Source organism: Nicotiana tomentosiformis, chromosome 10 (assembly GCF_000390325.3).
Source record: "Nicotiana tomentosiformis chromosome 10, ASM39032v3, whole genome shotgun sequence".
In the NCBI taxonomy this organism is placed as follows: domain Eukaryota; kingdom Viridiplantae; phylum Streptophyta; class Magnoliopsida; order Solanales; family Solanaceae; genus Nicotiana; species Nicotiana tomentosiformis.
In genome coordinates, this window is record NC_090821.1 from 37,043,657 (window position 1) to 37,064,710 (window position 21,054).

Sequence of the window (21,054 nt, forward strand, 5' to 3'; positions counted from 1 at the left end):
CGAATCCAAGCGTCATTGCTGCGTGCAACCTGAACCACTAATAAGTAATATAATATTGTGGCGTGCAGCCGGATCCACAAATATTCTCGTTGCGGCATGACACCCCATCCACACATATACCTATAGTGGCGTGCCACCCGATCAACATATATATCCATTGCAGCATGCAACCCGATCTATAATTATCTCATCAATAATCAATATCTTCTCATAATGTTCGTGGTTCCAAAACTCAATTATTTCACAATATTAAACTCTCCAACTCATAGATGTATGCATATGAGGCAACATAATCAAGGCCCCAAATCATAATAACAGAAATGCGGATACAAGCACAGTTGACTAAAAGATGGCTATGGCAAATCATGTAATTCAATTCATCTCAACAATCTAATAAGTAATTTCATCGTTCAAGATTTTTATCATAATATTTAACATGAATGAAATAATTCATTTAACCATCAAAGCATAAAGCAATAAAACAAGTATGTGACTATAGCTTGACAAGGAAGCTCAATATGGAAAGCAATCTTTTATGCCCAATTTCAACAAGTCATAACTTTACACATGCTTCGAAGCCACAAATACGATCCATCACATAGTCATATAATCAATGAAACATGAATAATAATCTCACATACCCCAAACAAGGCATAAATATAAGCCAAATATTTATTGGATATGGTCATAATCTAGCTACGCATATACGCTCGTCACCTCGCATATACGTGGCTCCTAAACCTAGCAACAAATAGCAAATAGGTCACCTGTGGGGAGAATTTCCTTCCTTTAAGGATAGATAAGAAACTAACCTATACTAGTTAATCTTCAACCTTCAAAAATAGCTTTCCTCTCAAATCAACCTCCAAACGAGTCGAATCTAGTCAAATACAACTCAATAACGTCAAACAAAACCATTTGAATCTAATACAAACAATAAAGTTTCAATCTTTATTCAAATATCCAAAAGTCAACAAAGGCTCACATGGTCGAAATTCGAGTCAAGGGGTAGAGCCCTACTACCCATAACCCCACGAGTCCAAATATGTGATTAGATTCCAAAACCGAGTCTAAATCGACTCTCAAATTCCCAATTTACACTCTGCAAAATTGTAGTCAAAACTCCCAAATTTCTCTTTCAAATTCCATAATCTATGTTTAATAATTAGTGGAGGAACAAGATATATTATCAAAATCAAGTGGAATCCCTTACTCACTTGCCTTGTATGAAAATCCCCTTAAAAATTGCCCCTCTCCAAATTTAGGGTTCAAAATATGAAAGAATGGGCTAAAATCCCGAAATAAAATATTTAATTGTTCTGCCCAGCCGATATCCTTCATGAATGCGGTCACTACATTGTGTTCGCGAAGCACAAACAGTGACAGCCTCAAAATAACCCTTCGTAAACGCGACATTAACCTCACGAACGCGGTATGGAGATGCCCCAAGCTTACACCAACATGAGCCCCCCCTCACGATTGCGAAGGCCAACCTCCAGTCAACTCCAAGTTTGTCTCACTGCAACGAAATGCGACCCTCAAGGCATAAACTTAGAGATCAACTGCCACAACCGATCGTGACCACGACTACCAGCTCACGAACGTGAAGAGCAAAACCAGACTACTCCAAAATCCTTCTCCGCGATAACGTGACCTACTCTACGATCGCCAAGCACACCAGACACTAGGAAAATCTGCAATATCAAACATGCTCTGGGTGGTCCGAAACTCACCCGAGCCATCCGGGACGCTGCCCAACCATACCAACAAGTCCATAAATACTATTCTTCCCAAGCATATGTGAGGTCATCACATCTACGAATCGAAGATCAAACCACAAATTGAACTTCTCTTAAGTCCAAGAATTTCCAAACTTCCCACCGAGCATTTGATTCAAGCCTAACCAATCCGGATTACATCCAAACTTTGCACACAAGTTCAAAATGACAAAACAAACCTATTCCATATTCCGAAACAATAATCCAAACACGATATTATCAAAGTTAGATCCCGATCAAACTTAGGAACTCTCCAAACCTTTAAATTGTCAACTTTCGACAAATAGAGTCAAAACATTCTAGGAACCTCCGAATCCAAATACAAATATATGCCTAAGTCCAGAATTACCATAAGAACCCATTGGACCCATCAAATCACCAATCGGAGATCGCTTACACAAAAGTCAAACCTTGGTTAACTCTTACAACTTAAGCTTCAACAATAGAACTAAGTGTTCCAATTCACTCCCAAACCTTCCTGAAATCAAACCAACCATCCTCGCAAGTCACTAAACAGCAAACAAGCACATGGAAAGCATCAAATTGGAAAATGAGTCTCAAATACACCAAGCGACCGGCAAGATTGTCACATTCTCCCCCTCTTAAACAAACATTCATCCTTTAATGGGTTTAGAATCATATATGTGATGTAAATAAGATGAGGGTATCTACTCCACATATCATGCCCGGTCTCCCAAGTCACTTCCTTGACTGGTAGACCTCTCTACTGAACCTTATCTTTAGACCTCAAGTTCTGAATCTGCCTATCTAAAACGGCTTTCGACTCTTCTTCATAAGCCAGATTCTCATCCAACTACACTGAATTAAAATCCAACAGATGTGACTGGTCCTCATAATATTTTCTAAGAATGGAAACATAAAACAAAAGATGAACTCCAGATAAGTTGGGTGGCAAGGCAAGTCTGTAGGCCACCTCACCAACTCTCTCTAACACCTCAAAGGGACCAATAATACCGAGGGATCAACTTGCCCTTCCTCCCAAATCTCATCATGCCCATCATAGGCGAAACATAAAGAAGAACCTTCCCACCCTCCATGAAAGCCACATCATAAACCTTTCAATCAACATAACTCTTTTTCATGGATTGTGTTGTACGAAGCTGTCCCTGAATCAATTTCACCTTCTCCAAAGCATCACAAACCAATTCTTTGCCCAATAACCTAGCCTCACAAGACTCAAACCAACTAATCGGAGAATGACATCGCCTCCCATATAAGACCTTTTATGGAACCATCTAGATACTAGATTGATAATTGTTGTTGTATGCAAACACCGTTAATTATAGAAACTAATTCCACTGGCCTACGAAATCAATAACACATGACTACAATGTATCCTGCAAAATCTCAATGGTCCGCTCAGACTGCCCGTTCGTCTAAGGGTGAAATGCAGTGCTCAACCTGCGTGCCCAACTTATGCTGATAAGCTCTCCAAAAGTGCAATGTAAAATGAGTGATCCAATCCGAGATGATAAATATAGGAGCACCATGCAAGCGAACAATCTCTTTAATGTAGATCTGAGCCAACTTCTCTGAAGTGCAAGAAGTCATGACCGAACTGAAATGCGCAAACTTGGTCAGTCTATCCAGAATGACCCAAATAGTGTCAAATTCTCCTTAGAGTCCATAGCAGTCCTACCATAAACTCCATTATTATGTGCTCCCACTTCCACTCTGATATCTCTAACCTCTGAAGTAGACCACTCAGTCTATGATCTCATATTTGAATTGCTGGCCACGACATATGCCCAATAATGTTCTTATTCTTCCTCCACAACCAATAATGCTCCTTCAAATTACGGTACATCTTTGTATCACCTGGATGATAAGAATACCGTAAACTATGAGCCTCCTTAAGAATCAACTCTCCTAAACCATCTACATTAGGAACAAAAATTTGACCTTGAAGTCATAATACACCATAATCCCCAATAGCCACCTCCTTAGCACCATACTGCAACACTGTGCCTTTAAGGACAAGCAAATGAGGATCATCATACTGACGAGTCATAATGCGCTCAAACAAGGACAACTGTGCAACAACACAAGCAAGAACTCTATTAGGCTCAGAAATATCCAATCTCAAAAACCTATTAGCCAAAGCCTGAACATCCGTAGAAAAAGGTCTCTCAACAGCTAGATCAAATACCAAACTCCCCATACTCTCCCATTCCTACTCAAAGCAACCGCTACCATATTTGCCTTGCTCGGATGATACAAGATAGTGATATCATAAAACTTCACAACTCCAACCACCTCTGCTGCCTCAAATTCAACTCTTTTTGCTTGAATAGATGTTGAAGACTCCGATGATCAGTGTAAACCTCACAATACATGCCATACAAGTAGTGCCTCCAATCTTGAGCGTGTGAACAATAGTTGCCAATTCCAAATCATGTATTGAATAGTTCTTCTCATGGGGCTTAAACTACTGTGATGCATATGTAATCACCCTACCGACCTACATCAACACACACCTAAGACCAACACGCAAAACATCACAATAGATAATATAAATCCACTATCCTAAGGGCAATACTAAAACTAGAGTTGTAGTCAAGGAAATCTTGAGCTTCTAAAAACTCTCCTCACACTCGCCAAATTATTTAAATGGAGCACCCTTTTAAGTCAACTTGGTCAATAGAGCTGCAGTAAATGAAAACCCTTCCACAAAGCGATGATAGTAACCAGTCAAACGTAAGACACTCCTGATCTTTGTAGCGGTAGAAGGTCTGGGCCAACTCTGAACTTCTTCAATCATCTTCGGATCCACCTTGATCCCATCACTAGACACCATGTGGCCAAGAATGCCACCGAATCCAACCAAAACTCGCAGTTGGAGAACTTAGCATATAACTTCTTCTTCCTTAAAATCTGAAGCACAATCCTCAAATGCTACTCACGCTCCTTCCTACTACGAGAATACACAAATATATCATCAATGGACACAATGACAAAAGAACTTAAATAAGGCTAGAACACTATGTTCTTCAAATGCATGAAAGCTGCTGGGACATTGGTCAAACTAAAAAACATCACCAAGAACTTTTAAGTCCCATAACGGATCTTGAAGGCTGTCTTAAGAATGTCCTGAGCCCCGATCCTTAACTGGAGATAACCCAATCTCAAGTCAATCTTTGAGAACACCGTAGCACCCTGAAGCTAATTAAATAAATCATCAATGTGTGGCAGTGGATACTTGTTCTTGATGTTAACCTTTTTCAATTACCTGTAATCAATACACATGCTCGTGGAACCATCTTTCTTCTTCACAAACAACATCGATGCGCCCCAAGGTGAAACACTCGGCCTGATGAACCTTTTATCCAGCAGCTCCTATAGCTACTCTTTCAATTCCTTCAACTCAGCTGGCTCCATTAGATATGGTAGAATAGATATGGGCGGAGTATCCGGTACCAAATCAATATAAAAATCGACATCCCTATTGGGTGGCATTCCTGATTGGTCTGCATGAAACACATCTGAAAACTCCCTCACTACTGGAACCGACTCAACAGTAGGAGTATCAACACTAACATCTCTAACAAAAGCTATATATTCCAAACACCCCTTCTCAACCATCCATTGAGCCATCAAAAATGAGATCGCTCTGCTAGGAGTGTGACCATGAGAACCCATCCATTCCAACCTTTGAAACCGCAACATAGCTAATATTGTGGTCTTAGCGTGATAATTAAGAATAACATGGTACAAAGATAGCCAATCCATACCCAAGATTACATCAAAGTCTACCATATTAAGCAATAGAAGATCGACCCTATTCTCTTAACCCCTAATAGTAACCACACAAGTCCGATACATACGATCCACCATAATAGAATCATCAACATGTGTAGATATATGAACAAATATATCAAGAGAACCATGAGGCATATCCAAATAAGGAGCAAAGTATGATGACCATAAGAATAAGTAGACCTTAAATCACAAAACACATAAGCATCTCTATGACAGACTGAAACCATACATGTAATCACTGCATGTGAGGCCATCGCCTTGGGTCTACTTAAAAAAACATAATGCCGAGCCTGACCACCACTAGTCGAAGCTCCTCCAACATGGAGTCCCTTTCTGGGGCGACCTCTGGCTACACATCCTCCCCCTCTAGCTATCTGGGCAGAGATAGGGCAACTAATGTTGAAACTGCTGACTAAGAAAACTATGGAGCTGCGCCCTTAAAAAATCTCAGGCAATGCCTCTTCTTGTGGCCAAGCTCTCCACACTCATAATAACCTCTAGTTGACTGAGTCTGCTGTCACAGAATCATCCCCTGATGGCCTGAATACCTACTGGATGCCTGAATATATAGAGCATGGGTATGAACTCACTAGGAGGGCACTGAAAGATGATAAAGCATGAGTACTGAAAGAAGGTCGAGACACTACTCAACGGGCCATATGTGGTGTAGAATGAGTTGGCATACCATATATCCTCTGCTAACTGACCTCTACCTCCAGATGAGGTACCACAAAATCTACAAGAATGATGATGCCTCCTGTCTCTCTCTCTCTATAGCCTCTCGTCCATGACTACGAATACGCTCGATCCTCCGAGCTATCTTGAAAGCCTAATGGAAAGTAGTTCCAATCTCGGACTCTCGAGCCATAGAAATTGTGATATCATAGTTCAAATCCTCAATGAATTGCCTCACCCTCTTAGCCTCGATGGGGATTAATATAGCAGCACGACAAAGACAAATCTATGAATCTTGTCTCATACTCGATCACGGTCAAGCGATCCCACTGAAGCCACTCAAACTTTCCTCTCAGCTCATCCCTCCTAGTATTTGGGATGTACCTCTCAAGGAATAACTGCGAGAACTGAGCCCTAGTAAGTAACGATGAATCTATTAGTATGCCCAGCTTATAAGTAGTCCACCATCTCTGGGCGGTTCCTTTAAACTAAAAAGTAGTGAAGTCCACCCCATTTAACTCTACCAAGCCTAAATTGCGAATCATCTAGTGACATATGTCTAGAAAGTCTTAGGCATCGACATAAACACCACCCTTAAAGTATGGAGAAAATAACATCTTGGACCTCTCTAATCTTTTTTGCTCATCGGCAGACATGGCAGACAAAATCTCAAGCCTAGCTGCTGCAAGAAGTTGCTCCAGAGTACGAGTGATAGGGGCCTGAACTCTCCCTCCAGCTTGAGACATGACTGGGGCCACTGGAACCACCCCAGCTTGAGTCAAAGCATCGATAAACCTGACCATCATGGCCATGGACACCTGGAATACTGGTGCAACGACAAAGCCCCCTGGGTGTTGTGTGGGAGCTAGGGCCTCAATCTGATCATCAACAAATTGATCCTCTAGACGATCCACAGACAGATCAACTAATACTTCCCGAACATGCTCGTGGGCCCTAGCAGGTGCTCTGCCCTACAGCCATCGTGCGGCCCCTGGTGGGTGACCCAACCCTACACCTCGTGGCTACAGCTGGAGGTACCGCCTTTGTATCATCGACAGTGGATGATGCACGAGTTCTCACCATTTGTGATAAGGTAGAAGAGAAAATTTAGGCTAAAAAATAATCAACGCACGAGAAAGAATCAAGAAAAGAGAGTTTTCCTGAAGTCGTATAGCCTCTCGCAGATAGATACTGGCGTCTTTGTATCGACCACAAAACTCTACTAGGCCTGCTCGTGACTTGTGAGACCCTTAGAACCTAGAGCTCTGATACTAACTTATCACAATCCAAAATACCACCAAAGGTCGTGATGGCACCTAATCGCTTGCTAGGCAAGCCAGTACTCAACAACATCATCAATGTTTAATTATTAAATCATTAACTAATTAAAATAACAGAATAAGCACAATAATTCATACTCATATATCAAATATGCATAAATCGCTGTCTCACAAACTCTTCCCAATGCTCAGGTGTCACAACTAGTCATAAGCATCTAAAAAGAGTACAAGATCTCAACTGAATACGAAGCCTGTTCGGATATGACTAATACAAAGACATATATAAAGAGAAGGGAAGGGAGGACTCCTTGCACTGCAGATAGAATCAAGTAAGAAGCTCACCATGGAGTCTCCTAATTGCACTCCTACTCCGCTAGGTGTATGCCACTAAAACTAGCCTCAGAACCTGCAAAAAAAAAATAAGCAGAAGCGTAGTATGAGTACAAATAGTGGTACTCAGTAAGTATCAAGTCTAGCCTCAAATAAGTAGTGATAAGAGGTCCATAGTCGGACCTTCTATCAGCTCAATAATCATGAGAGGCATGAAAAATATACTCACTCCCTTTGAATTTATGTGAACTTGTTTTTCTTTTAGTCTGTACTAAAAAGAATGATCCCTTTCCATATTTGGAAATAATTTACCTTTATGCAATAATTTATAGCCATACAAAGTATATGTGTCTCATTTTATACCACAAGTTCAAAAGTCTTATTTTTTTGTTAAACTCCATCCCTAATCAAATTATTTCACATAAATCGAAATGGCGGGAGTATGAAATAAAGAATGATATCATCAATCCTATCTATCAACAACAACACAATAACTCTGATATGTAAGCATGCTTTTCAAATAAGAGATTGCACACAATATTAGGTATCTCAGATCTTTCACAATTAGGATATGAAGCAAACAACAGTCATAATCATAAGAGACACTGCATGAGTCTAAGCTACCAATGCAAGCTCACAGCATATACAAACCCACTGCACGAGTCCATATAACGACACAAATCGAGTGTCCAAATTAATACCAATCTGAATATCTTGCGCTCACAGGGCCCAAGGTAACATGGGTAATCACCTGACTCTGGAGGGACGGTACCAAATCCAAGCACCATTGTAGCATGCAACCCGATTTATTAATAAATAATATGATGTTACAGCGTGCAAACCGATCCATAAATATTCCCGTAGTGGCATGCCACCTGATCCAAACATATGGCCATGGCAGCGTGCCACCTGATCTACATATATACCCGATGCAGCGTGCAACCTGATCCACAACAATCTCATCAATAATCAATATCCGCTCATAATATTCGCGGTGCCAAAACTCTATCTTTTCACAACATTCAAATCTCCAACTAATAGATGTATGCATATAAGGAAGCATAATCAAGGCACCAAATCATAATAACAGAAATGTGGATAGAAGCACAAATCACTAAAATATGGCTATGGCAAATCATGTAATTCAATTCATCTCAACAATCTAATAAGCAATTTCATCGTTCAAGAGTTTTATCATAATATTTAATATGAATGAAATAAGCCATTTAACTATCGAAGCATAAAGTGATAAGACAAGTATGTGACCACGGCTCAACAAAGAAGCTCAATATGGCAAGTTATCAGTTATGCCCAATTTCAACAAGTCATAACTCTACACATGCTTCTAAGCCACAAATACGAGCCATCACGTAGTCATAGAATCGATGAAACATGAATAATAATCTCATATAGTTAAAACAATGCATAAACATAAGCCAAATATTTATCGGATATGGTCATATTCTAAATACACATATATGCTTGTCACCTCACATATACGTGACTCCTAACCGAGCAATAAATAAAAAATAGGTCACCTATGGGGAGAATTTTCCTCTTACAAGGATAGACAAGAGATTTACCTCCACCGGTAATCTTCAACCTTCTGAAATAGCTTTCCCTCCCAAATCAACCTCCTAACGAGTCGAATCTAGTCAAATACAACTCATTAATGTTAAACAAAGTTATATGAATCAATTCCAAAGAACAAAGTTCCAATCTTTATTCAAATCCCCGAAAGTGAACAAAAATCAACTCTGGCCCACATGGCCAAAATTTGAGCCAAGGGGTAGATTTCGACTACCCATAACGCCACAAGTCCAAATATGTGATTAGATTCCAAAATCGAGTCTAAATCGACTCCCAGATCTCCAATTTACACTCTCCAAAGTTGTAGTCAAAACCCCCAAATTTCTCTTTCAAATCCCATAATATATGTATAATAATCCATGGGAAAACAAGATATACTATCAAAATCAAGTAGAAATCACTTACTGTCACGACCCAATTCCCACTATAGGCCTTGATGGTGCCCAATGTCGCTGCTAGGCAAGTCAACGATGAACTATCCATTTATGTGTTCATTTTTAATATTGTTAAAGTCATTGATTTTATTTAATAAAGAAATAAATAGTAGGTGACCAAAGTAGTATAAAGCATAAGATAAACATAAGAGTGAAGTAGATTTAATAATCAAAAACCATGAATATCTACTCGAATTTCTCAAAATTCGGTGTCACAAGTGCACGAGAAAACTAGTAGAATATACAAAACCTCATTTACTACTGTCTGAAGTAAGATAGACAGAAAAATAAATACAACAAGGAAGAGACTCCGGGTGCTGCAGAACGGAGCATAGGAAGCAGCTCACACTAAGTCTCCGGGTAGCGGGGGTACGCGCTTGACTGGCCACCAGACGCATATGCCTCAGATCCTGCACGATTAGTACAGAAGTGTAGCGTAAGTACATAAAATAACATGTACCCAGTAAGTATCTAGTCTAACCTCGAAGAAGTAGTGATGAGGGGTCGACATCGACACTTACTAGAGGTCAATAAATAAAGTGTAGAAATCATAAGTAGGAATGAAATACAACAATAATAATGAAATAAGAAATAGTAATTAATAATTCTTAAACATAATATCAATTTAAAGTCTCCAACTATCATAAGCCAAGTATTTAATATATAAGAGCCACCAAGTAATTTTCAAGTCTCAGATCAAGAAAGAAATATCAAGTATAATCGGACTCCGAGCACTATCACACACAATTTATGCCGAGGTCGTACGGCAGTGTGTACACTGCCGAGGGTCGACCGGCGCAAACCATAGATGTATCCAATATAATGCCGAGGCGTTCGGCCCAATCTACAGAAATAGAGAAAACTCTACATTCTCCGATCAACGACTACTACATAGGAATAATACTCAAAGAAGGCATAAATTCCGCTAACAATCAAGTATTCCTCCAAAACTCAAAGTAATGAAGCTCGGTCTTTTACAATCCTTTATCCAATTTCAATTATAAATTTAGTAATTAAACTTATAAGTTGGGTGCAAATAATACAAGTAATACATGGTAAAGTCCTAAATCTACCCTGATATAAGCATGATTTTAGCTACGTACAGACTTTCGTCACATCGTGCATATGTAGCACCCACAATTATTAGCAAATAACTATTTAAAATAACTACGGGGATAATTTTTTCTTACAAGGTTAGGCAAGAGATTTGCCTCATTTTCAAGTCCTCTTCCCGGTCCACCATTCACACTAAAAGCCTCAAATCAGTGTCAAGCAATCCGAAACTAGCCAAAGGTCGTACAGACTAATCAATATATGCTCAAAAGTTTATAATTTAACTATTAGAGTAGTTACCCAACCCAATTTGAAAGATTTTATAAAATTACCCCCAGGCCCACGTGCCCGGATTCCGAAAATATTTGTAAATAAATGTTACTCATAACCTCGCGAAGACAAAGCTTGCCCAGAACAGGAACTCTTCATCGCGAACATGAGGACAGACCCGCGATCGCGAAGGCTTGCCCAGCCTGAGCTTCGCGAACACGATCAAACCTTCACGAATGCGAAGAGTAATGGCAGTTGACCCTCCCAGGCCCCTTTCTTCTATGCGAACGCAGACCTGCCCATGCGAACACAAAGGCCACAGGTCATAGACCTTAGCGAACGCAACCCGTTATCCGCGAACGCGAAGAGTAACTTGCCTAGTCCCCCAATTACGTCTTTGCGAACATGATACCACCTCCACGTTCGTGAAGAAGGAAACTACAACCAACATATCAACAATTCCAAACTTAGCTCCGGGTGGTCTGAAATTCACCCGAGCCACCTGGGACCCCATCCAACTGCACCAACAAATCCATAAATATAATATGGACATGTTTGAACCCTCGAAATATGTAAAACAAAATTAAAACTAAGAATCGCATCCCGACCCCAAATTGATCAACTTATGAACTTCAAACTTCTATAACTAGCTCCGAACGCATCGAATCATACATAGATAACTCAGAATGACGCCAAATTTTGCATACAAGTCATAAGTCACAATATGGACCTATTCCTAAGCTCAGAATCCCAAACGGATCTCGATTACACAAAAGTCTATTTTAAACCAAATTTAAAGAACTAGAAAACCTTTAATGCGCCAACTTTCAATATTCTCGGATCACCCGAAACTCGATTCGAACACGTTCCTAAGTCCAAAATTATCATCCGAACCTATTAGAACCATCAAATCCCAGTTCTGAAGTCGTTTACTCAAAATGTTGACTCAAGTCAAACTTGGCCATCCTAGGCCACTATTAAGGAACTAAGTGTTCCGATTTCAACCCGAACACTTCCAAACCTAAACCAACCATCCCCGCAAATCATAAAATAGTAAAAGCACATACGAGGAGTTTTAATTAGGGGAACATGGATCTAGAAAGTAAAATGACCGATCAGGTCATTACACTTACCGTCTTTCCTTGTGCGAACATCCCCTTCAAAAATCACCCCTCTCCAAGTTTAGGATTTAAAACATGAAAGAGTGGGCTACAATCCCAAAATATAACACTTAAGTGTGATGCCGACATTATCCTTCGCGAACACGGTCACTGCATCCCGCTCGCGAAGCACAAACAGTGATAGACTCAAAATAACCCTTCGTATGCGACATTACCTTTGCGAACATGATGCACAGACACCCTAGGTCTACACAAATGCACGCCCCCTCTCACGGCCGCGAAGGCTAACCTCCAGCTAACTTCCAGCCTGCCTCACTGCTACCCGAATGCGACCCCCAAGGCACGAAAGCTAAGACCAACTTCCACAACCCACCGTGAACGCGAACACTGGCTCGTGAGTGCAAAGAACAAAACCAGTCTGCTCCAAAATCCTTCTCCGCGATTGCGAGACCTGCTCTGCGATTGTGAAGCACACCATACACCAGCAAAATTTGTAATATCAAAAATGCTCCGGATGGTCCATACCTTACCCGAGCCACCCGAGATCCCGCCTAATCATACCAACAAGTCCATAGATACTACCCAGACCTATCCAAAATTCCCAAACACTTATGAGATCATCACATCTATGAATTGAAGATCAAACCACAAATTGAACTTCACTTAAGTTCAAGAACTTCCAAATATCCAACCAAGTGTCTGATTCAAGCTTAACCAATCCGGATTATATCCAAACGTTTCACACAAGTTTCAAATGATAAAACGAACCTATTCCAAGTTCCAAAATAACAATCTGAACCCTATATCATCAAAACTAACTCCCCGCCAAACTTAGGAGCTCTCCAAACCTTTAAATTGCCAACTTTTGTCAAATAGAGTCAAAACATCCTAGGAACCTCTGAATCCAAATCCAAACATATGCCTAAGTCCAAAATCATCGTACAAACCCATTGGACTCATCAAATCACCAATCTAAGGTCGTTTATATAAAAGTCAAACCTTGGTCAACTCTTATAACTTAACCTTTTAACAATGGAACTAAGTATTCTAATTCACTCCTATACCTTCTCGAGACCAAACCAACCTTCACCTTAAGTCACAAAACAACAAACAAGCATACAGAAAGTGTCAAATAGGAAAACATGGCCCAAATGCACAAAACAACTGGCCGGATTATTACAAATTTCTAGGAAATAAATGATTGTTTCTCGCTAGAGCACTGAGGCTGATTATTATGATATTGCAGCTCCAACGTTGGTACTAACTTGGTTGGAGCAATTACTTTGTGAAATTAATTGTTTTGATTATGTTGTCTTACTTCTTTCGAGTGACAATTTGAGTGCAACGTATTTGAAAGAAAACCCCATTTTTGATTCATGTACTAAGCATATGGAGCTAAACTCTCATTTCGTTCGTGATAGAGTTCTGGATAAAGCCGTCAATATCCTGACTAAGGCACTAAGTAAGGCACACTTTCAAACTTTACGGAGCAAGTTGGTAGTGGTTCCACACCCTGCTCAACTTGAGGGAGAGAGTAAAGGATGAAAATATATTAGTATGATATACTTAGTTGTTGTGCATATAGGAGTCTAGGATGCATTGACTTTGTGTTACAGTAAGACTCTTAATGTGTGTCTGTGTAGGGGTCTTATTGTTCAGGGATCACTTTTGTATATATAGATTGTACTGGTTTGATATATCAATAAAGACAAATATACCTTTACAGGTCTTAATAATTTGAAAAATTATCATTATTTTATACAATAAGACGTGGCAGGGACACATGAACTTCCATTGATTGATGAACTGTCCATACTAACCAAAACCGTCTGAGGCCAAAGATTCATTTGTCAAATATACTTAATACATTCTCTTTTGCTTCTTTCTTCTTCCTTTTTTTTAACCCTGAATCATTGGTCAAACAAATAATTTTATGATAGAAAACTGTTAGATACTTGACTCAAGCTACAAATTCGTGACGGAGAAAGTACAAGGATCTGAAAATGAAGGGGTAGCTTTAGACTAATAATTTTTATAGTACATTATGATATTGAACATGCTCAATATCATAGTTTAACTACATTTTTCTTTTGTCTATCAAATTGCTAGTGCATATGTCCAATGAAGTATAGGAGATAAGATACGAGTTTTTCCCAAATTCAGCTTCACTTTGCACAATCTTGGATACTAAAAATTAGAGAAAAAGAGATTAAACTAATAAAGAAGCTATTATCATTCAACATTTACAAGAAAGGTATTGATTAAGACTCGAATACCGAACATTTGAAGCCGCCAAAATGGGTTGGGTCCAGACTGATCTACCAAACCCGTGAGCGTATAAGTTTTATTAACCCAACCTGTCATATAAAGGGCTTTCAAATTGCTAGCCCGACCTTAAGCAGTCCATGGCTAGCTTGTTGGTTACTCTCCTAAAGGAATATTTGCTAGGGATCATTATGGGCCTAAATCGGTCGGCCATCTAGTTTTAGAAAAATATGCCCAAATGGCTCGTTTATTACCCGGTTCAGCCCCATTACTATATATTAGCCATCTTTTTTTAAAAGAATGTCTGAAAGTAGACGACTCGGCCAAAAGCACGGTAACAATACCCCCATCACATCCATATTTCTTCTTTCACTATTTGTTAAGACATTTTTGCCATATATAAACCCATCACCGCACTATCGCACCACCATACTGCTATACCCACACCCCAAAAAATAAATTAAAAATCAAATTCACTCACTCCTAGATTAGCCTCATCCAACCCCAAACTCCATACCAAACCTAAAGAATTAAGAACTAAAGAGGAATAAAAAGAAAAAAAAGAGTACTGAGAATATATACAAAAAGTTGTCACAAAAAGAAATTCCGAGCACAGATACTGAACCTCCCTTTAGCAAGAAAAAAAGGTTTTACTATTTAAACCTAAAGCATTAAGATACAATAAAGAAAAAGAAAGAAATAGAGAGAGTGTGTTTGTTTGTGAGAGGAATATTATACACTCTATATATACACAAGATATATTAATTATTCACTTTATAAACATGTTATAAGTTATACATGTACTATATACATTTTATATATATAATTTATGCAAAAATTATATGAACGCTGAATATTTATAGATAATTTATACGCCTTTTATATTGTAACGATCCAGCTAGTCGTTTTGTGTATTTCAGTCCCGTTTCCCATTTGATACTTTTCGTGTACTTGATTTTTATTTTGTGACTTGTAGGGATGGTTGGTGTGGTCCCGGAAAGGTTTCGGAGTGTATTGGAATAATTAGATCTACTTTTGAAAGTTTAAGTTATAAGAGTTAATAAATATTTGAATTTTATGTAAATAACCTCGGATTTGTGTTTTGATAATTTCAATAGGTTTGTATGGTGATTTTGGATATAGGCGTATGCCTGAATTTTAATTTGGAGGTTCCTAAGATGATTTATCTCTTTTGCCGAAAGTTGTTAATTTGAAGGTTTTAAAATTTTATAAGTTTGACCATGAGTTGACTTTGAGGCTATTGGTTCATCTTATTGTTTCAAAACTTGGAATAAGTCTGTTTTATCAATTGAAACTTGTGTGCAAAGTTTAGTTTCGTTCCGAGTTGATTTGATATGAATTGGACGCTTGCTAGTGAATATTGAAGTTCTTGAATTTGAAGGTTTGCAGGATGAGTTTTGATATTTGATTCGTGATTATGGATGTTATTTTGATGTTTCAAGCATGCGAGCAAGTTAATATGAGGTTTGTATACTTGTGTGGTTGTTTGGTGTGGGGCCCGGGGGTCTCGGATGAGTTTCAGATTGGTTTCTGATTGATTTTGGGAAGGTTACATTTTTGTTGGTGCTGCAGACCTCACAATTGCGATGCTTTGCTTATAATTATGATGGTCTATATTCGTGGTGCCTTGATCGCATTTGTAATGGGTTCCTAAGAAGGCCAACTTCGTATTTACGAAGCTGGTGTTGCAATTGCGACTTCCGTAACGCATTGGTGACACTTGGATGTATTTGCGAGCTTCCTGATCACAATTGCGATGTCCGAAGTAGAGAGAGCTTGTCCGCTTTTGCAAGCCACTTCTAGTATTTGCGAGGCTCGTAGTCGCAAATGCAACTTCTGTAGTTGTAATGACCCGACCTGTCATTTTGAGATTTAGCATTCCGTTCAGTGGTTTGAGGTCTTGAGTGGCATCATATTGTGCATTATGACTTACGTGCATGGTCGGATTCGATTTTTGGATGATTCGGGATCTATTGTGGTGTGGGTCGTTATGTTATGTTGTTATGTTTTTGGCACATGTGGTATTATTACTGTTAGCGGGTGAGTTGTCCGTGCAGATATGAGGTATTAATGGTATTGGCACGTGAGTCGTCCGTGCAGCACGTGAGTTGTTCGTGCAGTTGTGATTAGTAATGTGGGCACAAGATGCCAAGTGATTAGGGTTCGTGATTTGGGACCCGTGATTTGTGATTATGAGGTGTGGTACCTCGGGAAAATTCTTGTATAAACCTTGTGTGAGAGTGGTTGATTATTTGATTGTTACTTGTTCTTCCTTACTTGGTTTCACTAGACTCAAACTGTAATCTTCTTACTTTACAATGTTATTACCTATTTGCTCCTTGTTGCTAATTGTTGCTTCTAGTTTCCATTGTAAGTATTGTACTGTTATTCTTACCATTTTTAGCTTTATATTTATATTTTTCCCTGTTAGTTTTATATTTATACTTGTACAGGTTATTACGTCAAGTAGGTGTCTTGACTGTTCCTCGTCACTACTCCACTGAGGTTAGTCTTGATACTTACTGGGTATCGCTGTGGTGTACTCATGCTACGTTTGTTACATATTTTTGTACAAATCCAGGTACCTCAGAGCTTGTTGGTCATTAGATAGCTCATCGAGTATTGCTGTGTAGACTTCAAGGTATACCTACCATCGTGTTTGCAGGCCTCGGAGTCACCTTCTGAAGTTTTACTTTGTACTGTTTATTTCTATTCCAGAGTAGTTGTATTTATAGATTTTTTAGTGAACTCAGTAGAGCTTATGACTTGTACTACCGGTTTTGGGATGTTATATATCTACTTTGGATTGTTGGCTTTGTATAGAAATTTCTGGTTCATGTTTAATAGTTGATTGGTTAAAATTTGTTTTTAATTCAGTAAGTGTTAGGCTTACCTAGTCCCAGGGACTAGGTGCCATCACGACATTCTAAGGCAGAAAATTGGGATCGTGACAAGTTTGTATCAGAGCCCTAGGTTCATATGTGCTATGAGTTATAAGCAAGTTTAGTAGAGTCTTGCGGATCGGTACAGAGACGTCTGTACTTATGTTCGCGGGGCTACAGAACTATTAGGAAACATCACTTTTTTCATTCCTATCGTGTGAGTTTTTGCTTTTTGAGTTTGAGCCTTTGTCATGCTATTCTCTCAGAGATGGTGAGGACACGAGCTGCAGTTACTGGTGACGTTGCCCCAGAGCTAGTGTTGCTAGGGGCCGGGGCAGAGGCAGAGGCCGAGGAGGATCACGTGCTACAGATAGAGAACCTATCAAAGCAGCAACTGAGGAGCCACCAGTAGCTCCGGTTAGGGGACAGTCACCGAAGGCGCCTGTTGTTACCCCTAGACTTCAGGAGACGTTAGCGTAGTTCTTGAGCAAGTTTGGTACATTGACTCAGGCGAGATTGATTCCAGCTGCACCAGTTACTTCACAGACTGGGGGAGGGGCTCAAACTCCCGTCGCCAGCGGATGCAACTCCACTCACTTGGGCTCAGTTTTCAGAGATGTTTTTAAGGGAGTTTGTTTCCCAGACCCTCTGGGATGCGTGGCGCACATAGTTTAAGCAGCTGCACCTACTTTAATCTCTACAGTTAGAGAGCGAGTCTACAAGTTCATTGAGGGGATCAGTTATGGTATCTGGTTCAACATGGCTCGGGAGTTGGAGATGGATGTTTCGTTTCAACGGGTGGTAGAGATCGCTCGCAGATTAGAGGGTATGTGGGTCTAGGAGAGAGAGAAGACAGAGAGGCTATAAGGCCTCGTGGACTGGGATGATCAACCGATCCCTATTTTGAAGGTAAGATGCGTCATGGTAGTGGTTTTGTGGGTCAGCCAATTTAGTTTGCACTTCAGGCTTCATGTGGTGCTTCAGATATCTATGGGTCCTAGAGTACCCATACCGGACAGCTTTCACAACCCCGTCAGCAAAGAGGTTGCTTTGAGTGTGGGGATACCAGCCACATGGTGAAAGTTTTTCCCAGACTCTGGACAGATGTGTCACAGTGAGGCATTCAGGCTATGAGTTCTGTTCCAATTGTTGCTATACCTGCACCGCCAACTAGGGGTAGAGGTTAGGCGGGTAGAGGTCATCCTAGAGGGGGAGGCTGGGCCCATGTTATACTCTTCCTGGTTAGGCGGAGGCTGATGCACCAGATGATGTCACTATAGGTATGGTTTTGGTTGATTATAAAGATGTATTTATGTTATTTCATTCCAGTCCCATTGATTGGTACGATTCATCCGACCTTGCTTCAGATATGGTTGTGTTTTGTGATTCTTATACTACGTTCATGTGTTCACGCCAGTTGAGGAATTCTATTGTGATATCTCGTGTCTATCGTTCTGGTTTGATTGCTTTTGAGGGTCATGAGGCTTGGATGGACTTTCTATTAGTTAAATACGATCGGTCTTGATGTGATCTCTGGATGGTTTGGCTTGACTTATGTTTTGGGTGCTCTACAGGTATGTGAAGTTGTTACGTGTTGTGGTTTTGGTTCTACGGGATTGAATTAGTAAAGTATTTTAGATGTTGAGATATTATCTTACTTGTGATTCCGGGTGGAGGATAGAGCCTAGTGTTCTTTGTGGATGGGCATGTCTGTATCGGGCTATATGCCGCAGTGAGGTTAGGTTAGGGTAAGATTCATTATGGTTGTTGCGTGTGTCTTCTTTCTTCCTTGTGGATTAGATCCGTATTATGGTGTCGATGGGGAAGTTGACTTGTTGGGCGTGCTTTATAGTTCTATTATATGTTTCTCTTTTTCCATGTTTAGTTATATATTCAGGTCAAGCTTGTTGGGGATTTAATTGTGATATATGTGCTGGGTAGCGTTGATGTGGCTGGTTGCTCTCTGAGTAGTTATGAGCTCCATATGTTTCTTGCATCATTTTCAGTGTTTTGAAGGTTTAGAACAATGTTCTAGTCAATATGAGGCTATTTGTCAATACCGGGCTTGGTGTTTGGCAGCTATTATGGTCAGAAATGTTGCTACGGGCATATGGGTGATGTGTTACATCGTGTGGTAGTATCTTAGGTATGTATGCATGAGCCGATACAGCTAGTTGAGGATTTTACAGAGTGTTTGCATGATGATAGGGGTTTTGGCGGATGTGAAAATTTGATTCTAAGGCTTATTGGCATGAGTAGAAGGAATAATCTTCGGTTGGGATGAGGTTGTCGGCCTATGTGGATTGGATTATCGTAAGATCACCCGTGGTTACGCGTTTGGTGAGTTTATGCAGTGAATTGATGGCTTTGGAAAGACTCTTATCACGTTTGAGGACGGACGTTTATTTAAGAGAGGGAGAATATAATGACCCGATCGGTCGTTTTGAGCTTTAGCATTCCATTCAATGGTCTGAGGTCTTGAGTGGCATCATATTGTGTATTGTGACTTGTGTGCATGGTCGAATCCGAATTTCGGGTGATTCGGGATCTATCTTGGTGAGTGATTCTCATTTTAGAAGCTTAAGTTGGAAATGTTGACCGATGTTTGACTTTTGTAAAAATGGCCCCACAACGGCATTTTGATGGCTGCGATAGGTTTGTATAATGATTTATGATTTGGGCGTATGTCCGGAATCGAATTCGGAGGTCAGCAGGTTGATTTGTGTTGTTTTGCCACAAGCTGGCAATTTAAACGCTTAGAATTTTGATAAGTTTGACCGTAGGTTGGGTTCATAGCTATCGTATTTGAATTTCTATTCGGGACATGGAATAGTTTCGTTTAGTCATTTGGAACTTGTCCGCAAAGTTTGGCATCATTACGAGTTGATTTGATAGGAATCGGACGCGCGATTGTGTTTTTAGAAGTTCTTGAGTTTCATGTTGATTTCTTGTGTGTTGGAGGTCCAATTCATGGTTTCGAATGTTATTTTTATGATTTGATCGCGCGAGCAAGTTCATGTTATGTTCTTAGACTGGTATTGATGTTTGGTTTGGAGCCCCAAGGGCTCGGGTGAGTTTCCAATGCGTTTCAGAGAGTTCGTAGAAGATTCAGCTTTCGCTGGTGTTCTGATCTCGTATTTGCGAGAAATATGTCGCATTTGAGAGTTCTTCTTCGCTTTTGTGATGTACTCTTTGGCTAATCATATTTGCGATAATGGCCTGCGCTGGGGGAGGGATCTCTTTTGGGACCAAGTGGTCGCTTTTGCAAAATGTCCAGTGTTCGCATTTGCGACGACAACAGGGGTGTGAGGGTCTTGGCTTTTGCGATCATTTCCTCGCATTTGCGGGGCTCGCACTTGTGAACCCCAAGTCGCATTTGCGACTGGACATAAGAGCTGTGGGACGGGATTTTAGTCTGATTTTCATATCTTTGAACCCTAGGCTCGGTAAGAGGCGACTTTGAAGAGGGAGTTTCATCAACAATCATTGGGTAAGTGATTTTGATCAATTTTCAACTATTTTACATGATTATATATGAGGTTTAACATCAAATTTGTGAGAATGAAAGTGAAATT

General features: G+C 40.0%; 1 protein-coding gene across 1 annotated transcript; it reads right to left on the reverse strand.

Annotated features, from left to right (window-relative positions):
* Window positions 1–5,141: 5,141 nt before the first annotated feature.
* Window positions 5,142–5,555, reverse strand: LOC138900018 (uncharacterized). The gene has a single exon (XM_070186717.1). The coding sequence runs from the start codon at window positions 5,553–5,555 to the stop codon at window positions 5,142–5,144; it is 414 nt and encodes a 137-aa protein (XP_070042818.1).
* Between the last annotated feature and the right edge of the window lie 15,499 nt (window positions 5,556–21,054).